The 19367-nt window shown below is 33.8% G+C and overlaps 1 protein-coding gene across 2 annotated transcripts in view; it reads left to right on the top strand.

Moving 5' to 3' along the window:
• MYCBP2 (MYC binding protein 2) overlaps positions 1-19367 on the top strand; it is a 261683-nt gene that overhangs the window by 192363 nt on the left and 49953 nt on the right. The window contains exons 35-38 of one of the 2 annotated variants that reach the window (XM_061133296.1): positions 2912-3136; positions 3973-4105; positions 8907-9029; positions 11820-11999. In XM_061133296.1, coding sequence (XP_060989279.1) covers positions 2912-3136; positions 3973-4105; positions 8907-9029; positions 11820-11999 — 661 coding nt within the window. The remainder of the gene's footprint in view (positions 1-2911; positions 3137-3972; positions 4106-8906; positions 9030-11819; positions 12000-19367) is intronic. The other variant, XM_061133295.1, reaches the window with a different exon arrangement.

Here is a 19367-nt window from a genome sequence, read left to right as displayed (position 1 = left end):
GTTCCCTTTCTTTGTTGATATTTTTCTTTCTTAAACTTTGTCACTCAGAATATCTTTAATGCTAGCCCAGGAGTCAGGGATTTGGACGTATTTGCATGGACTTCCAAAGCTTTTTTCCCCCAGGTGAGTTAACTGTAAGGAACAGTCATACATTATGCAGGTATTTCAGCATGTATAACAAACTTTACATTATATCTTTGAAGCCTGTGCTTAAGATTAATAATTTTTTTTTTTTGCCAAAAACAATCTACATACAAAGTACTGCAATTGAGTTTCCGCATAAACCCTTTCCCTCTATTTCTGCCAAAGACTGCATTATTCGACTTTTACTTGACTTCAGATTTGCTATATTATATTTAATTTTATGACTAGCTTCTCTAGCAGTTATATACAAGTCTAGCTTTTTCAGACCTTGCTTATTAAGTGGGAGAATTTCAGCCCCATGGCTATTCTGTTTTTTCCCTAGCCTTGCTCAGTGCTGTTTTGAATATTCATCTGAGAATGGGATGGAATTGCAAGGAGCAAAAAATAACATTGCAGTTTGTCAGTTTCATATGATGGTGCCCAGGTCTTAAATCTCTGTGTTGAATAAAACATGAATTTTAGAATTGCTTGAGAATAACAGACATAGTTCTGTGATTTTAGGTCTATCAGTTCTTTTTATACTGTTCAGTATTTTAAAAAGAGGATAAACTTTGCTGTACATTTATTAATTTATATATTTCTTTAATCAATAAAATATTGATTAAAATATTTTATTCCTATGTTGTCATTCAGTAAAGAACTTGCAGTTATTATTAGTTTTTGCCAAGACTTTCCTCTCACTGTTACCCTGAGTGGTCAAATGAGAAATATTGTCAAAACTTAATTAAATGCTCAAGGTGTATCATAAACCAGTGAAGCTGTTTTTTCACTAAATCTATTACTATTTGCTTAGTTTTTACATCATACCATGGAATTTTTAAAACATCAGTTGTACATATGACTAATTTTACTCTTTAAACTAGAAATAGTTGTATTTGCTACAACTAAATGATGTATTTGCTAAAATTAATTATTCACCTCTAGACATTTTAAATGTTTACTGAAAACCTCGTGAGTACAATAGCCCAATTAAAGTTTAAACCTTACTCTCGATTTTGAGTGCTGTCTTTGTATTCTTATAGGTGTGCACATGTATAAATTTTTACAAATATGCATACATAGGTATATAAATATATTTTATTTTAGATTTAAAATTTTTCAAATAGTTAAAATTCTCATTTTCATGAAATTGTCAGGTAGTAACTGAGTGTTGGATTAATATGATACAAAATTATACTAAAAGTAAGTAAATATTGTCCATACCTTGTATTTGTGTAAGTCAAAATTGATGATTGTTCATCACCACAATGAGATTTGCAAGATATTATGTGAAGGTTAATAATGGATTTAAAATTTTTCCTGACCAATCCTATATTGAAGTCACAGGTACATAGAATTTTTGAATCTACATTTTTTAACCTTATGATTTTATTTTTAGTTTCTACCACATAATGGGCATCTATACATATCTTTTAGAATGATGCTACTCTTAGGGATAGAGCTGTTCAGTCACATTTTATCTTGCATAATATATTAGTAGATTTTTAAATTTTACCCTATTAATAACATAACTAAATATCAATTTAATTTTAACCTAGTGTTTGAATAAGTGTCCCATTATGATCATTTTTTACTGTATTTGAATAAAGCAATTTGTAGAGCCTGTATCACTATGTTTAAAAGTGTAGTTTCGGGACTTCCCTGGTGGTCCAGTGGCTAAGACTCCTTGCTCCCAATACAGGGAGCCTGGGTTTGATCCCTGGCGGGGAACTAGATCCCACATGCCACAGCTGAAAGATCCCACGTGACCCAACTGAGACCTGGTGCAGCCACATAAATAAATACAAAAAAATGTTTTAAAGTGCAGTTCAGATGTGTTTTAGAGAAGTAATAATGACAATGGAAGAACTTCCAGTGTGGAAATTTTGTTTACATCTAGTTGGGAAAAAGAGAAAATATGGGAAGGTTGTTCTTTCTCTTTATTGCATTTATACAGAAAGTAATTTCCTCATGGCATTCAGATTCAACAAAAAGTTTAAGGCATGTTCTTCTCTTTCATTTTTGAAGTGATTCTGATATCCAAATACATTATATTTATACAAGCTGCATTTTTAATGTTAATCTCTCCTCTCTACTAAAACATGATCATCTTTTTCTGTTAATAGCATTAATATATCACTGTCTAATAATAGCCTAGCAAATCAACGAGACTTTTATTTGTGCTATATTAAGAAAAGGTGAGTTATTAAACTCTTATAAGTACTCTTATTCATAACTAGTTAATATTGAGTAGTCTTATTTCTTGCACATTTTTCATCATTGTTATCTCTGTTTATAGATAAGTCTCCAGAATTTTCATACCTGTTTTCCTATTCGTTAATAGTTATTACAAACAAAAATGGAAGAAAATGAAGATTTAGACTTTTTAACCCATACCAACAGGCAGTAATGCAATAAGAACGATTCAGAATTCTTCAGTTGTGGTTCATATAGTCAATTATTTTCATTTCTCCAATTGTTAAATATTTCACTGACAGAAGTAAAATCAAGTACTACCATGTTCCTCAAATTAGAGGGGACAGGAGCTAAAGTTCAGCTGCTCTCCTGCTATAATTTTCTTCACCAGCTCTAATTTAAATATTATTCAGAATTGAAAAGTGGAAAGATTCTTTAGCATAGTGTTAACAAACACTTCAGTTATCTCTGGATATGTGCTCTTTTTCTTAGTTGGTGTATTACGGACTTGCTTTAAAAGCTATTAAGAGTATATCAAAAGTGATAATAGATTGTATTTTGTTTACTTTCTTTTTCCTATTCAAATTTTCAGGAACCTAAAACTAATACTGATGACTTTTTCAAAGACATAAACTCCTGCTGCCCACAGGAAGCCACAATGCAAGAACAAGATATGCCGTTCTTGCGAGGAGGGCCAGGCATGTACAAGGTAGTGAAGACGGGACCTTCCGGTCACAACATCAGAAGCTGCCCTAACCTTAGAGGTATCCCAATTGGAATGTTAGTTCTGGGAAACAAAGTCAAAGCAGTGGGAGAGGTATGGATTCTTGTAGCTTCATGACTTCTAAGACATTCATTCTTAATATAATACAACCAAAGCATCTCTCTCTTCCAGAGGTTGTCATTTCCATCCCAGGTTTTTAAATGTTAATGTTCTTTATCTTTACTTGTGTTGAAAATACTAATGCTGTTTTTCTGTGCTTTTTTAAAATAATTTTATTCTCATAATTATTCTTGTGAAAGCAATGTAGCAAAATGATTTGTACTGTTTATAAATGTTCGGTATTTGCACATATCTTTCCGTTATTACGAACGTGTACTACACTGTCATGGACGAACAGCACTTTAAAATACTTGCTGTGAATCAGCATGGAGATGTGTTTAAAGGGTTCCATTTCTTTGTTCCCATCCGTGAGTCTCACTGAAGTCCTGAGCAAATGACATCACTCTCTCGCCCACTCTGGCGTTTGCCTCAGCTGATGTAGTGTGTCATGCTATTTCTCAGCGTCAGGGGCCCTGTCAACCTAAGTAATAGAAAGTGTGCTATGTTAGGGCATTTTACGTGCCAAACAAAGAGCCACGTGTGTGGGGGTACCATTTAAATTTATGTATGAATTATCCTGTGCCTTAAAAACATACTGTTGTTACTGAAGTCATTCAGTAGCTACTGAATGACTACTGAAGTCAAAAGTGAGCATTATTTTACAAGATTGTTTATTGATTTCTGTCTTACCTCAGGCTGTGGTCTTAATTTCAGAAACTAACTTGATGATAGAGAGTTACTGGAATAATTGCTCAAACTTTTTGCTGGTCTTCAGCCTGAGTGCTCTGAAAGAATCAAGCCAATCAATCATGCTTTTTGTTATGTACTAGGTAACCAATTCTGAAGGTACATGGGTGCAGCTGGATAAGAACAGCATGGTAGAGTTCTGTGAGAGTGATGAAGGAGAGGCATGGTCCTTAGCTAGAGACAGAGGCGGAAACCAGTACCTCCGACATGAAGATGGCAAGTTGGCTTAAATTTGTGATTTATTCCGCTTTACCTTTGCAATCAGAAATTTTAAGTGTACTGTATTTCTTCTGTTGTAAAGAGCTTTTATGTGTGTTTATTTCTGAAGTAAAATCAAAGCTGAAGGTTTAAAAATCTTGCAAGTGTTGAACTTTCTGTGTGAAATACCTAGGTGCTAAGTGAATACACATAAAAGAAGAGAATTAAAAGGAAATGTGAAACTTAGGAATTGGTCTTGTAAAACCTGCTTTTTTATTTCATTAATAAAATCATAGTTGTATTAAATGTTATTAAATCATAATTGAATTGATAATTCTTCTGTTCCTGTTGAGGACTAGACGTTTTACTCTTTCTACCATTAAATGGGAGTTCAGTTTTCAAGCCACTGATCATTGTACTTCTCCGAGGCAATTTCATCCTATTGAATTCTCTGCTAGTTAAAGGAGCATTGAGGATATGCATAGTTTCTTTTGGGGTTTTCCTATTTTGTTGTTAGAATTTCAGCTTTAAACTTTATTTTGCTGTTTTTCAACAGTGATCTTATTTAATAACAGATTTTCCATTTTGTCCTCTCTTCATTCTCCTGGTGGCCAAACCTTGTTCAGACCATGTCATCATGTGAAAGTGAAGTCGCTCAGTCGCGTCCAACTCTTTGCAACCCCATGGACTGTAACCTACCACACTTCTCCATCCATGGGATTTTCCCAGGCAAGAGTACTGGAGTGGGTTGTCATTTCCTTCCCCAGAGGATCTTCCCGACCCGGGGATTGAACCTGGGTCTCCCAGATTGTAGGCAGACGTTTTACCATCTGAGCCACCAGGGAAGTCATGTTATCATTTAGGTGAAGCTTTAACTGATCCTGACAGAGTAAGGGTTATCTCTGATCCTAAAGATCCCAATTCACTGCGAGAACAAAACTGATACTACAAAGAAGTTAATTTTTATTTCTTCTTATTCAGATTGTGCATCCCTCGTGGTCAGCCACAGATTCTTTATCTTTGTATTCCTAGTGCTAAAACAGTTTTGGCACATACTCATTGTTCACTAAGTTTTCTAAATACAAACTGAGTCACAAAAGTATTATCAAAATAAGACTTTTCTACCAAATCTCAAAATTTATAGATAGGGTCAGACTGTTAAAAGAACATGCGTTTTTTAATCCAGAAGAGTATAAAGTTATAATAACCGTTATCCAAGAGGTAATATGGCCGTAGTATAGATTCAGGAAAGTTTGGAATTCGTATGGATAACAGAGTGTGTTTAGATTTATTAACATGGTACATTAAACATTCTCCCATTTTCCTCACAACATGCCTTTGAGATAGGTTATATAATCTTCATTTTACAGTTAAGGAAACTAAAGGTCTTAGAATTTATATGGCTTCACAGCCGAATTCTACCAAAAATTTAGAGAAGAGCTAACACCTATCTTACTCAAACTCTTCCAGAAAATTGCAGATGAAGGTAAGCTTCCAAACTCATTCTATGAGGCCACCATCACCCTAATTCCAAAACCAGACAAAGATGCCACAAAAAAAGAAAACTACAGGCCAATATCACTGATGAACATAGATGCAAAAATCCTTAACAAAATTCTAGCAAACAGAATCCAACAACATATTAAAAAAATCATACACCATGACCAAGTGGGCTTTATCCCAGAAATGCAAGGATTCTTTAATATCCGCAAATCAATCAATGTAATACACCACATTAACAAATTGAAAGATAAAAACCATATGATTATCTCAATAGATGCAGAGAAAGCCTTTGACAAAATTCAACACTCATTTATGATTATAACTCTCCAGAAAGCAGGAATAGAAGGAACATACCTCAACATAATAAAAGCTATATATGACAAACCCACAGCAAGCATCACCCTCAATGGTGAAAAATTGAAGGCATTTCCCCTGAAATCAGGAACAAGACAAGGGTGCCCACTCTCACCACTACCATTCAACATAGTGTTGGAAGTTCTGGCCACAACAATCAGAGCAGAAAAAGAAGTAAAAGGAATCCAGATAGGAAAAGAAGAAGTGAAACTCTCACTGTTTGGAGATGACATGATCCTCTACATAGAAAACCCTAAAGACTCTTCCAGAAAATTACTAGAGCTAATCAATGAATATAGTAAAGTTGTAGGATATAAAATTAACACACAGAAATCCCTTGCATTCCTATATACTAACAATGAAAAAACAGACAGAGAAATTAAGGAAACAATACCATTCACCATTGCAACAAAAAGAATAAAATACTTAGGAGTATATCTACCTAAAGAAACAAAGGACCTATACATAGAAAACTATAAAACACTGATGAAAGAAATCAAATAGAATTTATAATGACTTGTTATACCACTGGATACCAGGCAGATGAAAGGCTTGAGCCAGAATCTTCATTCATATTTCAAGTGCTGTGCTCATTATACCACACTGCATCAGTTATCCCCTGAACACTACTTGAGAACCTGCTTCTTTTCCCTTGTCTTTTATGGATACATTTTTCTTACTCAAGGATGATATCATAAAATAATGTTCTGAGAGAGTAGAACAGTTCTTCATTATGTTTTGAAAAGTAGATTTCATGTAAATCAGACATTTTACAAAGTAACTTTAGCAGTTATAGTATACATACTACATATATATTAGTAATATATTTATTACATATCCATCAGTTTTTAAACATTTCCATTTTACAGAGATATTGAGATACAAATGGAATAACCTAAAGTGAGATCAGCTTTTTATAAACATAATTAAATAATCTGAGAATGGTTTAAGTGACTTTCAGAGCCTTTGTAGCTTAGAAATCATTTTAACTTTTAACACCAAGGCTTCCCTGGTGGCTCAGAGGTAAAGGATCCACCTGCGACGCAGGAGACGTGGGTTTGAACCCTGGGTCGGGAAGATCCCCTGGAGAAGGAAATGGCAACCCACTCCAGTATTCTTGCCTGGGAAATACAAAGGACAGAGGAGCCTGAGCTACAGCCCATCAGGCTGCAAAAGAGTCGGACACAATTTAGTGACTAAACAACAAACAACAGCAATCATTTTAACTAGCAATGAGCATAAATTGTAACAGTGGACTCTGGAACTACACTGCCAGGGTGCTAATGCCAGCTCTATAGCTTTTCGTTTGTATGACTTTGGCCAAATTACCTGGTATCTCTGTGCCTCTGTTTTCTCATTTACAAAATGAGGATAATTTATAAGTTCAATATGAAAGCTAAGTGAACAAATAACAAAGCTGGCAGATGGTAAGGTTAGCTACTATTGTTAAAATGTAAAATGCTTTTCATACTAAGGAGTAAGATTTAATATGGGAAATTGTATTCCCATCTATTCAGAAAGTAGAAGGTTCTTTCTGTATAAAATGCTTCTTAAATTAGGAAGTTGTTTCTACTAAAGTATATACTCAACCCTAAAAGAGGTGTTAAGTTTAAATTTCTCTGTAATCGCTTAATGATTTTTTGCTGTGTGTGTGTGTGTGTATATATATATAGTGTTAATCTTAATATTTTGATATAAAATCTGGGGTCATAGGAAAGAGATAAGAAGCTAGTGCCTTCAAGTCACTAAGATCAGTTTGGTGTGTTACTCAAATAGTCTGCTCATTGTAACTGAATTTAGTATGGAAATAAGATTTGGCACTATAATAATTTATTCATGTAGATTAGCGTAAGTAAAGCAAAACCTTTCCTCTTTGTAAAAATCCTTTGTAGGTCTTTGATGTCTGTAGATAAAGCTAATAGGCAAAGATACTGCTGTGGTCAAAACAGACATACTTGGTACTTAGACCTTCTCAGTCTAGAGGGTGAGAGCAAAGCTGTCTTTTTCCATTCAGATTGTTGTTCATGGGTAAATTTCAGAAGAAATATTTCGCTGCTGAAACACCTCATACTGAAGAGTTTTGCCTAAGAGAAGTGCTCGGATTGGTTTCTTGAAAAAAAAAAAAAAAAGCCTAGACACGCTGGTAAAGAATTAGACCATACACTACCACCAGTAGAGCAGAATTCTGACTTATGGGTAGGAAGAAAACATTGCCACTTTCTTCTAATTCCATTTTCAGTTTAAAGGGATATAAATTATAAAGTATATTTTAAACTATCAGCTATTCCTAATGCTGCTTTAGTGGAATAAATACTATTTTCTCTTTTTCACCATTCATTTGATAGATTTTATTTTGCCTTTTATTAATTACATTGTGTTAATAAAAGTGCGTATAAAACCAGGTTTATCATCCTTCCATTTAGGGAATATATGTTTTATATAATGAGTAAAAATAAGTACAAAGTTAAATTTTCCATAATTTTCACACTGAGAACTTAAAATATTTTATAAGTGAAAATTTCTTTTGATACCATATACTTGATATTTTGAAAGTACTTTTCTATTTGAATACTGGTATAGAAGATATTTTAATTTCTGATTTATGGGACATCCATTTTTATTTTATAAAATGTCCTTGTATAAGTTTGTTACAAATACAAGTTCCTGGTCCAGAAATATTAATATACATTCAGTGATGTATCCTGCCACAATAAAAGCAAATTGACTCCATAAGAGCATATTCCATTTCTAAATATAACAGTGGATTAGATAGATGAAAACAAAGCTTTGTCTTGCACTTCATCGGTGTCAGTGACTTAACTGGCAGATTTATTATCAAATCTAAATGTGAGGTTATTTTGAAATTTGCTCATCATAAAAATCTTTCTTGCCATTTTCTCTCTTTATTCTATAGAGAATAGCATATAGGAAACTAATTTTATAGATGTTCCTTTTATTGTAGAACAAGTTCTTCTGGATCAAAATTCTCAAACTCCTCCTCCAAGCCCTTTCTCAGTACAAGCTTTTAATAAAGGGGCAAGCTGCAGTGCCCAAGGATTTGATTATGGACTTGGAAATAATAAAGGTAGGTGTTTAAAAGTGAGTTTTTTACTTACCTAACAATTGTAATATTTTCATTACCTTCTCTTATACCCGTTATTATTACTGTTCACCCACAGAACTTTTTTAAAGTTTGTTACTAGAAAACTAACAAAATGCTTATGAAAGTATTCCTTTTTTTTAATTAGTATTTTTTATTGAAAGATAATTGCTTTACAGAATTTTGCTGTTTTCTGCCAAATGTCAACATGAATCAGCCATAGGTATACATATATACTCAATATGAGGGTATTCGTTTAACAAGTTTTGGTTTTATCCAGTTTAGCTTAAGTTTATAGTTCTTGTTTACTTGTTCCCATTTTATGAACACTCATTTTTAATTCACATCATTAAGATTCTTTGTCACTATATCTAGTACTTTTTTTGATCATCCACTTGCTATTAAATGTTAATGAGTAAAAAAAGAGCTCCAAAATGATCTGTTTAAAATCAAAATATTTTGAGTAATATTTTAAGTAATATTGTATATTAGCTTTATTAAATTTGTGTGATTTTGAGTGTAATCAGTTATCTTAGTTAATTTTGAATTACATGAAATTATATATTTGGGTTTGATTATATAATGAAACCAAAAAATTGTAAAAAGTAAAACAAAACCCCTAAGCCATATAAACATTAAAAGTATACAGTTTGTTTTGTTAACTTTAACAGAAGAGACTAGAATCATGGACAGTCCAAATAATAATTACTTTGGAATAATTTATGCTTGAATTTCATCTATAGTTCCATTTGTATGTAAATTTGGACACATTGTTTCTTATGAACCTGATCTTAGCTCATAGCTTCAAAATCAGCAATACTGTCAGCAGGTGGCATTCAACTGGACAATAGGAAGGAGAAGATCGTATCCATGGAAATACTCTAACTTTAAAAAGTTATTTAAACTAATTCATAGGATTTGATTTCCAGAAACAGACAGTTGTCTTAATACCTGACTTGCAGAGAAAGTGAGATAATGAAATAGCCAACGAAATACAAAATACATCATTATGGAGGAAGTACTCAATTTAAAATAAAATCATTGTCTATTTGATAACTTTATTGCTTTCCACAATGTATTTTTATGAAGGAAGCCTTAGCTACAAGATTTCTATTTGGCTCTTCCTCCTGTATTGGGTTGCTTTAACCTACAGGCTGAGGTACTGTCTGCTCACTCATTTCTGGTAGCTCAGATTTCAGCTGACTTAAACTAGATCTTCATGCAAGTGCTTTGTGGTGTTTGCTTCATGTCCCTTTCCTTCTGCCACTGCCAATCCTTAAATTAAAAGCTCAGTGTTTACTTACCACATATATCTGTTTAAAGCCATGTTTAATTCAAATTGTATGCTTTAAGTCTCTGATATGTCCAAATTGTACTGGTGGCTGTCACATTAAATCAGTCTTTAAAACATAGTTTGATAAAACATCTTAAGAATAAAAATCAACTTTTAAGAGACACAGACATTTCTGAGAACATTTAGTCTTTTTTTTCCTTGAGAACATGTTTATTAAAGAAAAATAGTGTATTCCTTTTTAAAAGTGACTTTGCTAATATTGTTCAGAAGTAGCATGGACTTGTTAATAGACTTTAAAGATACTTAGGTGGAGAAAAGAAATATTAAGAAATTTTAATCTGATTATATATATCTAACCTCTATTTTTATCTTGCCTTTAGTAGTAGTTCTCATTTTCTTTAACTCTTGAACTACCCAAGGTTAAGAAATTGTTTTTTGCAAAAATTCTTTTACCTTAAAACAATTTTATAAAATTATTCATCATCTCTAAAATCTTTCCTGTAATCTGCAGCATTAAATTTTTTTTTTAAAGTAAAGGCATGTAACTTGTGTTCACAGTTCTTTCCATAGATATTTCTTGTTGGTGTTTCATTTACAATTTTATTTATGAAACTTTATTATATTGAAGGAATATGGCTAGGAAAGTGCTGTTTTCCAGTTTCTGCCTCAGCTAGTCTGGATATGTTTTTTGTTCTTCCCTCTTCTTTAGTGTCAATTAGACCTTTGAATATATATATTCTCATAAATAAGGAGCTATCATCCATCTAATTATATCATTTCATATTTTTTTATTTTTGTACTAATGTCCTTTGTATTTAATTTGAAGAAAATTTCAGAATTCATGCTTGAGATACTGTTTAAATAAGGTAGATTATATTCCTTTTATCTTATAGGTCTGACAGATTTTTATATTGGATATCTGAGCAAAAGAGTTCACGCTTTTAAAAATGTATAATTTCTTGGGCAATAGCAACTTTAAAAAAGAAAATATAAATTTGGTAACTTATAACTCTAATATAAATATTACTGAGTTAATAACATACTTTGCCTCCCTTCAATCCTACATTAAATTATTCATATTATTTGCATATTTTCTGCATGAAGTATACTATGTATGAGGCAGAGTGATGATAATCATTGTCAGATACTGTATAGAAGTATAGGTTTTCATTTATACTTGTATGATACGAATCAGCTTATCATAGTTACTTCATAGACTCTGTATTTTCTCATGCCACTGCTAGATGTTGAAAATAAATTTAAATGGATTTGTTTTTATAGTTAGGCTATTATGTAAAATTTGTTGGAGTGCTTCTATTATTAAAACAACACACAAATTCAGTCCCTAATTTGAGGATAATGATCACCAACTTCCTCATGAGTTCTGAATTGGCCTTGTTTTATCTAGTGTTTGACTATCTGAATGTCGTAAAGCACCATTTACTTTGCCATTTTGGATGTTAATTAATAACAAGTTGTAGTCTTGACTGTTTTGCCCACTGCAGGTGACCAACTGAGTGCCATATTGAATTCCATTCAGTCACGACCCAATCTCCCAGCTCCTTCCATCTTTGATCAAGCTGCAAAACCTCCCTCTTCCCTAGTCCACAGCCCATTTGTGTTCGGACAGCCCCTTTCCTTCCAGCAGCCTCAGCTTCAGAGTAAGTCTTGTCAGCCTTACCTGCCTCATCAAACCATTTCTGAAGCTTTGTTCTGAGTTGTTTATCAGTTGCTAATTATTTATCAACTCACCTAGCTGGTTTTATTTAAAGAGGATGTTATCCTTTCCCACGTTTTTGAAGCATGTAAGCTATTCTGACCTAAGACATTCCTCAGCTAAGACATTTATTTGTAATCACATTTTTTATTAAGTGTGATTATTAAAACATTACTATTATTTTTTTGTTCTAATTCCAAAATAAGCAAATCATACTATAAAATATATAAAGAAAACATTTGATTTAATATTTTTCGTAAAATGCATGACTGTGGTAAGCACCAGTTCTAGGGATAACTTTTGTTGATTTACATTGGAGTTTTGTTACTTAGCAATGCCCCAAGAGAATGAACCTGTTTGACTTTACCAGTGGGTGCAGGAGAGGCTGTACTGGGCAGGTTTGTTTGTTTCTTTTAAGTGAATTTGGTGTCTCTGAAATGACTAGCAACTTAGGTTTCCGGATTATCTCAAATCGTCTCTTTTCTTGCTTTTTGTTGTTGTTGTTCTTACTATATTAAACTGATCATTTGATTCCAGTTCAGCCTTCTAGGCAGAAGGCCCTTCATCCATGATATCAATAGTAATTCATGCTGATCTGGAAAATAGACCCAAACAAACTGTACTTACACTTAGCCAAGTCTTCTTTTTTCTTAATAAGCTGCTGAGGCTTCCCCATAAATGTCTCAGAACTCCTGATATGACACTAATATGCTCTTCTTGGCCTTCAGTTCACACATTGGCTATATAGTATGTAAACACAGTCACTGAATTGAGAGAGTTTATCTTAGCTTGTACAGTCATTTGTCTGAATTGAAGTGCATGACCTCTTTGCTTTACTTTAAGAAAGTACATTCACACTTAGATATCTTAAGTTATTTTTCTACAAAAATACCTTCATAACTATTATTGGGATTACTTACTTAAGAGAATGCCAGCTGGTTTATTTTTTGTTAGGAGCCAGGTAGCATATCGTTAGCAAATGATATTATTCATGTGATACTATTATTTATCTTAGGAAAAGAATATACTGGCGTATAAGCTTTTCTAGATTTATGCTAAGCATTAGGCAAGTTCAGTTAATTAGTTTGTAAATATAAGTAGTATCAATTTCTAACTAATTATCTCCATTCATATATAATATTCACTTTAATGTCTTTTAAAAGAAGAATTTGAAGGAAACATAATAGTGTCATGTGTGTGAAATAGTGTTTTTCTTCCTTGATTAATATTATGGTGAAGACTTAGTTTACCCATTTAACAGAGCAGCAAACATTTTACATTCAGATGTACCCAGGTTGTAGGAAGTCTTAAAGGTAAGGACAAGGAAATAAAAGGAAAAAATTGTAACCAGGCAGAAAATTCATATTAAATATAAAATTTTAAAAGAGAAATTACCCTGATAATGTCATAGTGGCAGCAGACAAGAGAACTAAGGAATAAGGACCTGTTTGTTCCTCCTCAAGGATCATTGCAACTCTTTTCAAAAACTTGTCTAATAAAAGTATAAGTACTGTTTTTATTTTACCAAATTACTGAATAAAATATTGTGAAACAAAATGTGAAGACCATCAGAAAATCAGATTTGTCTTTTTTAAAGGACAGTCGGTTCCTAACTGGCACTGTGTCAGTGTAGTTTTGTCCACATTGTGTCTGAGTGTTATTAGTACCACTCCTTCCTTTACCACCATTTTGGAGCACATTTGAAATCATGACATACAATGTCTCAGGATTACCTGTTTTCTGAATCATTTCTTATGTGTGCTCCAGTGATATAAACTTCTTATTCTCAGCAAAATATCACTAAAGCTTGATTACCAGATTCCAGAAACCAGAAGTTTTAATCTTTAGCACAACTAAAAACAAGCATGGAATCTAAAAATAGTTTAATGTTTTATAAGTAAATTAAGATTGTAGTAATCACATCATATTGGGAAAATTGAATGTGGCAGAATTAAAATTCCGTAAGATACCCTTTCCTGAATTCCACTGCTGTCAATCCCACCAGTTTTTCATATTGCTTCAAAAAATGGCTTATTCATACTGAACTTCCCTTTACTAATTAGTAAAATAAGAATCATTTTTGTCTTTCTAAAATAAAATATTATGTATAGAAGACCATATTTACTAATTTTTGCTTATGCTGAGAAGTCCACCACTATGTACTAAATACTGTCCTTGAGCATCGTAGTATATTCTCATTTGAGATGATATCTTTATCTTACAGGTAAAGAAACGGAGGCTTAAAGAGGATAAGTGATATGCCCTAGAAACACACATAGTAAATGGTAGTCAGAAGATGAGGCCAGTTTTCCTGTCTACAAAGGCCATGTTTTTATATATCTAGCTTTGCCTATTACTAGATAATGAAAAAAATCTGTTTTTTAATATATAATATTTAAATTTCTGTTTCCATTTAGTTTTAACATCTAGGACATTAGCTTTGTTTGTATTGGTTATTTTCCCCTTCATAGTTTAAGAATGTGGCATGATTTGAAAGGAAAAGATTTTTCAAATACCGTAACTCGAGTTCCCAGTTAAGTAGATGGGCTGTAGGAGACCATACATAAACCACCTCACATGTCAGCTTTATGAGCGTTATTGTCAGTATTTCTTTAGGTTTTCTTCCCCCCAAGCATAGAGTTTTTAAAATTAATCTTTGGAATTGAAAATAATCTGGCACATTAAACTAATTTGGTTATTTTTTAAATTAGCAAAATTATTTTGCACATGCACACATACATATGTACATACAAATTATTTCATCTGTTATTCTAATGAAATAGAATAATTATAGGAATAAAAGTCACATTTTCCTTGTCTTACCATATTTATATGTATGCAAAGGCATGAGAGAGGTGTGTATATAAACTTTTCTTTTTTTATTATTTACTTTTTTTATCTCAAAATTATTTAAGTAGGCTTTAGAATTGGTAGGTAATTTGGCAGCAAGTTTCTAATGGACTGAGGTGGGGAATTGTCCCCTTTTCTTGAAAAGGAATTGAATTGAAAAGGAATTGCCCATTTTCTTCTAAGAATATTGCATTCTTAATTTTCATTATCTTTCCTCATTTCTTTTGAAAATATCATTTTATTTATCCCATTGCCTCTGACAATATCTCACACATCACAAGCATTCAGAGATTATTTATTGATTGTGAATGCCTAAGATGATCACTTCCGCAGTGTGAACCATAAGTTTGAGATGATGTGTTTCTTGTTATCTTATGATCAACATTCCAGAATTTATTCATAACACATCTTCACAATAGAGAAGGGATATTTTCTTAGTAATTAAATCCAGCTTTAAAGTTGTGATGTCTAATAATTCTAAGTTTATACTGATGGAATTTTACATAAGATAATCCAATTGAAAAACTGTTTTTCATAGGACTGTGTTTAACATAAGTACTTTCTAGATGCTGTCCAAGAAGCTAAATAATTTGCTTCTTTTTGTAGAAAAAAATATCAAATAGAGCATTAAGACAGTTCACCATTTTGCCAGAGATTTTAAACATATAACATATAATATGGATATCATACTTTCAAGCTCAGCTATGAGAGTTCTGTGTTACTTTGCAATAAGACTTTTTCTTTTATACTCATTTATCACATTCTCTAGAAATTTTGCTAAATGTGGCAAGAGTCTGCCTGAGTATCTGCATGCATACTGATTAGTGTTTGAATATACTACCATTTACTAAAGCACTGTTATTTACTTATCTAACCTCCGATGATGTAGTGATGGAAAGACTTTAAACTCAGATTTCCTCTCCAGCCACTCACTAGCTTTAGTTAGGTTACTTGACATTTCTAAAGCCCTTTTAAACTCATCCATAAAAGGCGGTGCCTGATGATCATTATCTGCTGATATATTGCCTTTTGATGCAAACATTCAGCATCTCTCACAGTCCAAGGCAGATTGGGGAAAAATCACCATCTCAGACAGGGCATTCTGTTCTCTGTCGAGTGAGTGTCAGGATGGGATTTGGAAAGGCACAAAGGAGGTTTTTTAGCTACTGCTCCACACATTTTCATAGCTTAACTTCATTATTTGCTTTGAGATTAATTCTTCATATGGTAACACTGTAACCAGATATTAGTATTAAAGGCAGGTTTGTTTCTGAGTTTTAGACTTCATCTTTATCCTGGACTGCAGTCCCAGCCTAGAATCTATCCACTTGTTTCCTTGCCCGCTGTGAGCTGTGGCATGGATGGAACACTTGACTTAGGAAGGAGACCTGTGTTTTAATCTCTGTCCTCCCTCCAGTTAGTTTTGTGACACTAAGCTGATTTCTAAGATCCTTTTCCTCTTTATAATTTTTCAAGAAAAATAAAAGGATGATGTCAACAGATTTTATAAAATCAAATAATCAAGCTCAATAAAAATTTTCATGCTTGAGCCTATAGCATCTATCACAGGGGCCAATATATATATTTCAGTTGTGCTCTAATGTCTCTAGCCTCCCTACACATCCTTGTCATTTCATTCCTGGGCCAGAATTTATTTTCATTCCATGTCACCATCTTCTCGGTGGTAGGGAAATCTGGACCCATGTTCCTCTTCCTTTTCTTCAGCCCTGATGAAGTTCATTCTAGAAACTTAAACCCCAAAGAATGCTGCTATTGTTTATACGACAGTGTGCCTTAGTGCATCTGTTTGCTTTCTCCTGACAAGATCTGACCTTCTGTCTCTCCCCTTGCTCCCATCTCTGTCTTGGCTACTAAGTTTATTCTACACTTCATTCCCATTTATTCTTCCATCATCTGTTTACCTGTGTGTGTTAAGTATCTACTCTATGCTAGGCTATAGGGAGCAATAAGGTAGAAAAAATATCATCACTAATCTATTGGAATACTGTCAAAGGCAGCCATGTTTATTAAAAATGATATTATTTTTTTAAGTCTGCAGGAACAAATATTCACAGGATGCATTGGAAACACAGGAGAAAAGCTGCCTACTCTGCCAGGAAAGGTTAGAGAGGTTAGAGTTACTGTTGCATAGCAAACTACCCCAAAACTTCCTGATTTAAAATGAGCACTGTTTAGCTCACAGTTCTGTGGGTTGGCAGAGAAGGCTGGGCTCAGCTGGATAGGTGTTGGGATCCTTCCTGGGATTCTTCGTGCATCTGTAGGTCAACCAGGTATTTTTGCCTCAGGGGTTAGCTGGCCATTGGCTGGCGTGAAAAGGGTGATTAGGCCATGTGTTTCTTGTCAGTCAGTGGGTTAACCTGGGTTTGTCTGCCTGGACGTTGCAGGATTCTGAGAAAGAAAAAGCGTTTATAGTCTTTTGAGACTTACACTGACACAGCATCACATCTGCCGTCCTCTGGTGGTCAAAGCAACACACTTACATTCAAGAATGGAGAAATAGACTCCACTCCTTGATTAGAGTCGCTCGCTGCAAAGGGGCATGGATCAAGGGTGGGGATAATTGTCACCATATTCTTGAATGATTGATTAGATATGTTAAGTTTGAGATTCCTCTTAAATCTAGTGGAGATACCTAGTAGAGACTGACACATGACCCTGGAGTTCAGGGGAACTGTCTGGGTTGGACATGTAAGTTAGGAGTTCGTTTGGCTTATAGCAAAATAATTTGAAAATTGTTATATACACTTAAAGCCCTAAAAGGGTGGATTAAAGCAGCAAGAAAGTGGGTGTATGGAGAAGAGAAAGGATGCCTAAAGACTGAACCCTGGGAGCGTTTCGGTGTTCTGACATGGGCGAGAGGAGAAATCAGCGAGAGAGATTGAGAAGTGGCCACAGGGATAGGAAAACCAAGCCAAGTAAAGAAAAGTATTTCAAGGAAACAGTGATAATCTGTATCAGATGTGGCTGATGTGTCAGGTAAGGGAGGACTGAGCATGACCATTGGATTTAGCCATGTGGAGGTCACTGATGATCTTGATAAGAGCACCTCCAGTAGGATAAGTGCGACCTCCAGCTGAAGCTCGATGGAGTAGGTTCAAGATAAAGAGGGGAATGAGAAATTGAAGATAGTTATTATAGATAAATCTGTCATGTTTTACTGTAAAGGGAAGGAAAAAATAAAGTGAAACCAGGACAGAGGACGAGATCTGGAGAGGTTTTTGTTTGGTTTGGTTTTTAAGAGGGGAAAAGGTAACATTAAGGTTGTTGTTTTAATGATAATGATCCAGTAGAGAGAAAAATTGCTGATGCAGGAGAGAGGGGAGAATTGCTGGAATAGTATTCTTCTGTGGAAGAGAGGATGGGATTTAGCACGAAGTGGAAATGTTGGCCAAGTAGGAGCAGAAACAGTTCATCCATCAGGAGAGAAAAGAATACATAGTGTTAGCAGCATGAGAACCTTCTCCATTTGCTTTTTGTCTTGTTTTCTCAGTAGAATGGAAGCCATCATCAGCTCAGAGTTAGCATGAGGAGAGTGTATTGGTGGTCTGAGGAAAGAGGAGAAAGTATGAAATAGTAATAGCTAGCACATGCAGTCCTTTACTACATAACAGGTGCCATTTTAAGCACTTTGAATGAATCAGCTCATTTGATTATGTTCAAAAACATGATTCACTTAAGAAACTTCATGCATTGGTGGCTTAGAGTGTTAGTGTCCTAATGGCACTGTCTTACACTAGAGAGGGTGCGGCCACATCACGAAGGTCTTATAAGACATTCTCAGTAGTTTAGACTTTATACTGTGTGTAAAATGAGTAAAATGTAGGCAACAGATGAGGGATTATATAGTTCTGCAGAATTTTAAATAAAAAGAATGATGTGATCAGTCTTAGATTTGTGAAAGATAACTGAAAATATTATGAGAAGGGTTCTGGAGAAAGGGAGAGTGTTAGAAGCAGAACTTCCAGACAAGAGCTGAGTAGGGCTCAAACTAAGGTAAAGTACAATGGGAAAATAGAAGGAACACGTTTAGAAACATGTAGGCAGTGAAATTGTACAGGATGTGCTAATCATAGTCGCAGGAGCCAATCTAGAATGACGTCCAGTTTTCCTTTGTTTTGGAAGGTTATATGCTTACCTGATACCAATACACAGAATAAAGAGCAGATTTTAAGGAAAAATGAGTTCAGTTGGGTAACTTAGCTTCCAGAAAGCTATAATATAATTTGAATAAATATTTAGCATTTCCATAACTGAAGATGGCATTGTTGACTAACAAGTTGATAATACATCATTACAGATTTTCATCCATCTTCCTTTCTGCATTTGTATCATGGATTAATGTTACATTCTAGTGAAAGGCATATTTCTGTTTTATCCTAAGGTTGAAAATTTTCTTCTAGTTTTATAATTCATTCAGTATACTGACATTTATGTAAATAAA

The sequence above is a fragment of the Dama dama genome, chromosome 30 (genome assembly GCF_033118175.1).
Source record: "Dama dama isolate Ldn47 chromosome 30, ASM3311817v1, whole genome shotgun sequence".
Lineage (NCBI taxonomy): Eukaryota > Metazoa > Chordata > Mammalia > Artiodactyla > Cervidae > Dama > Dama dama.
Note: the sequence above shows the minus strand (reverse complement) of the source record. Positions and strands in the feature narration are given on the sequence as shown.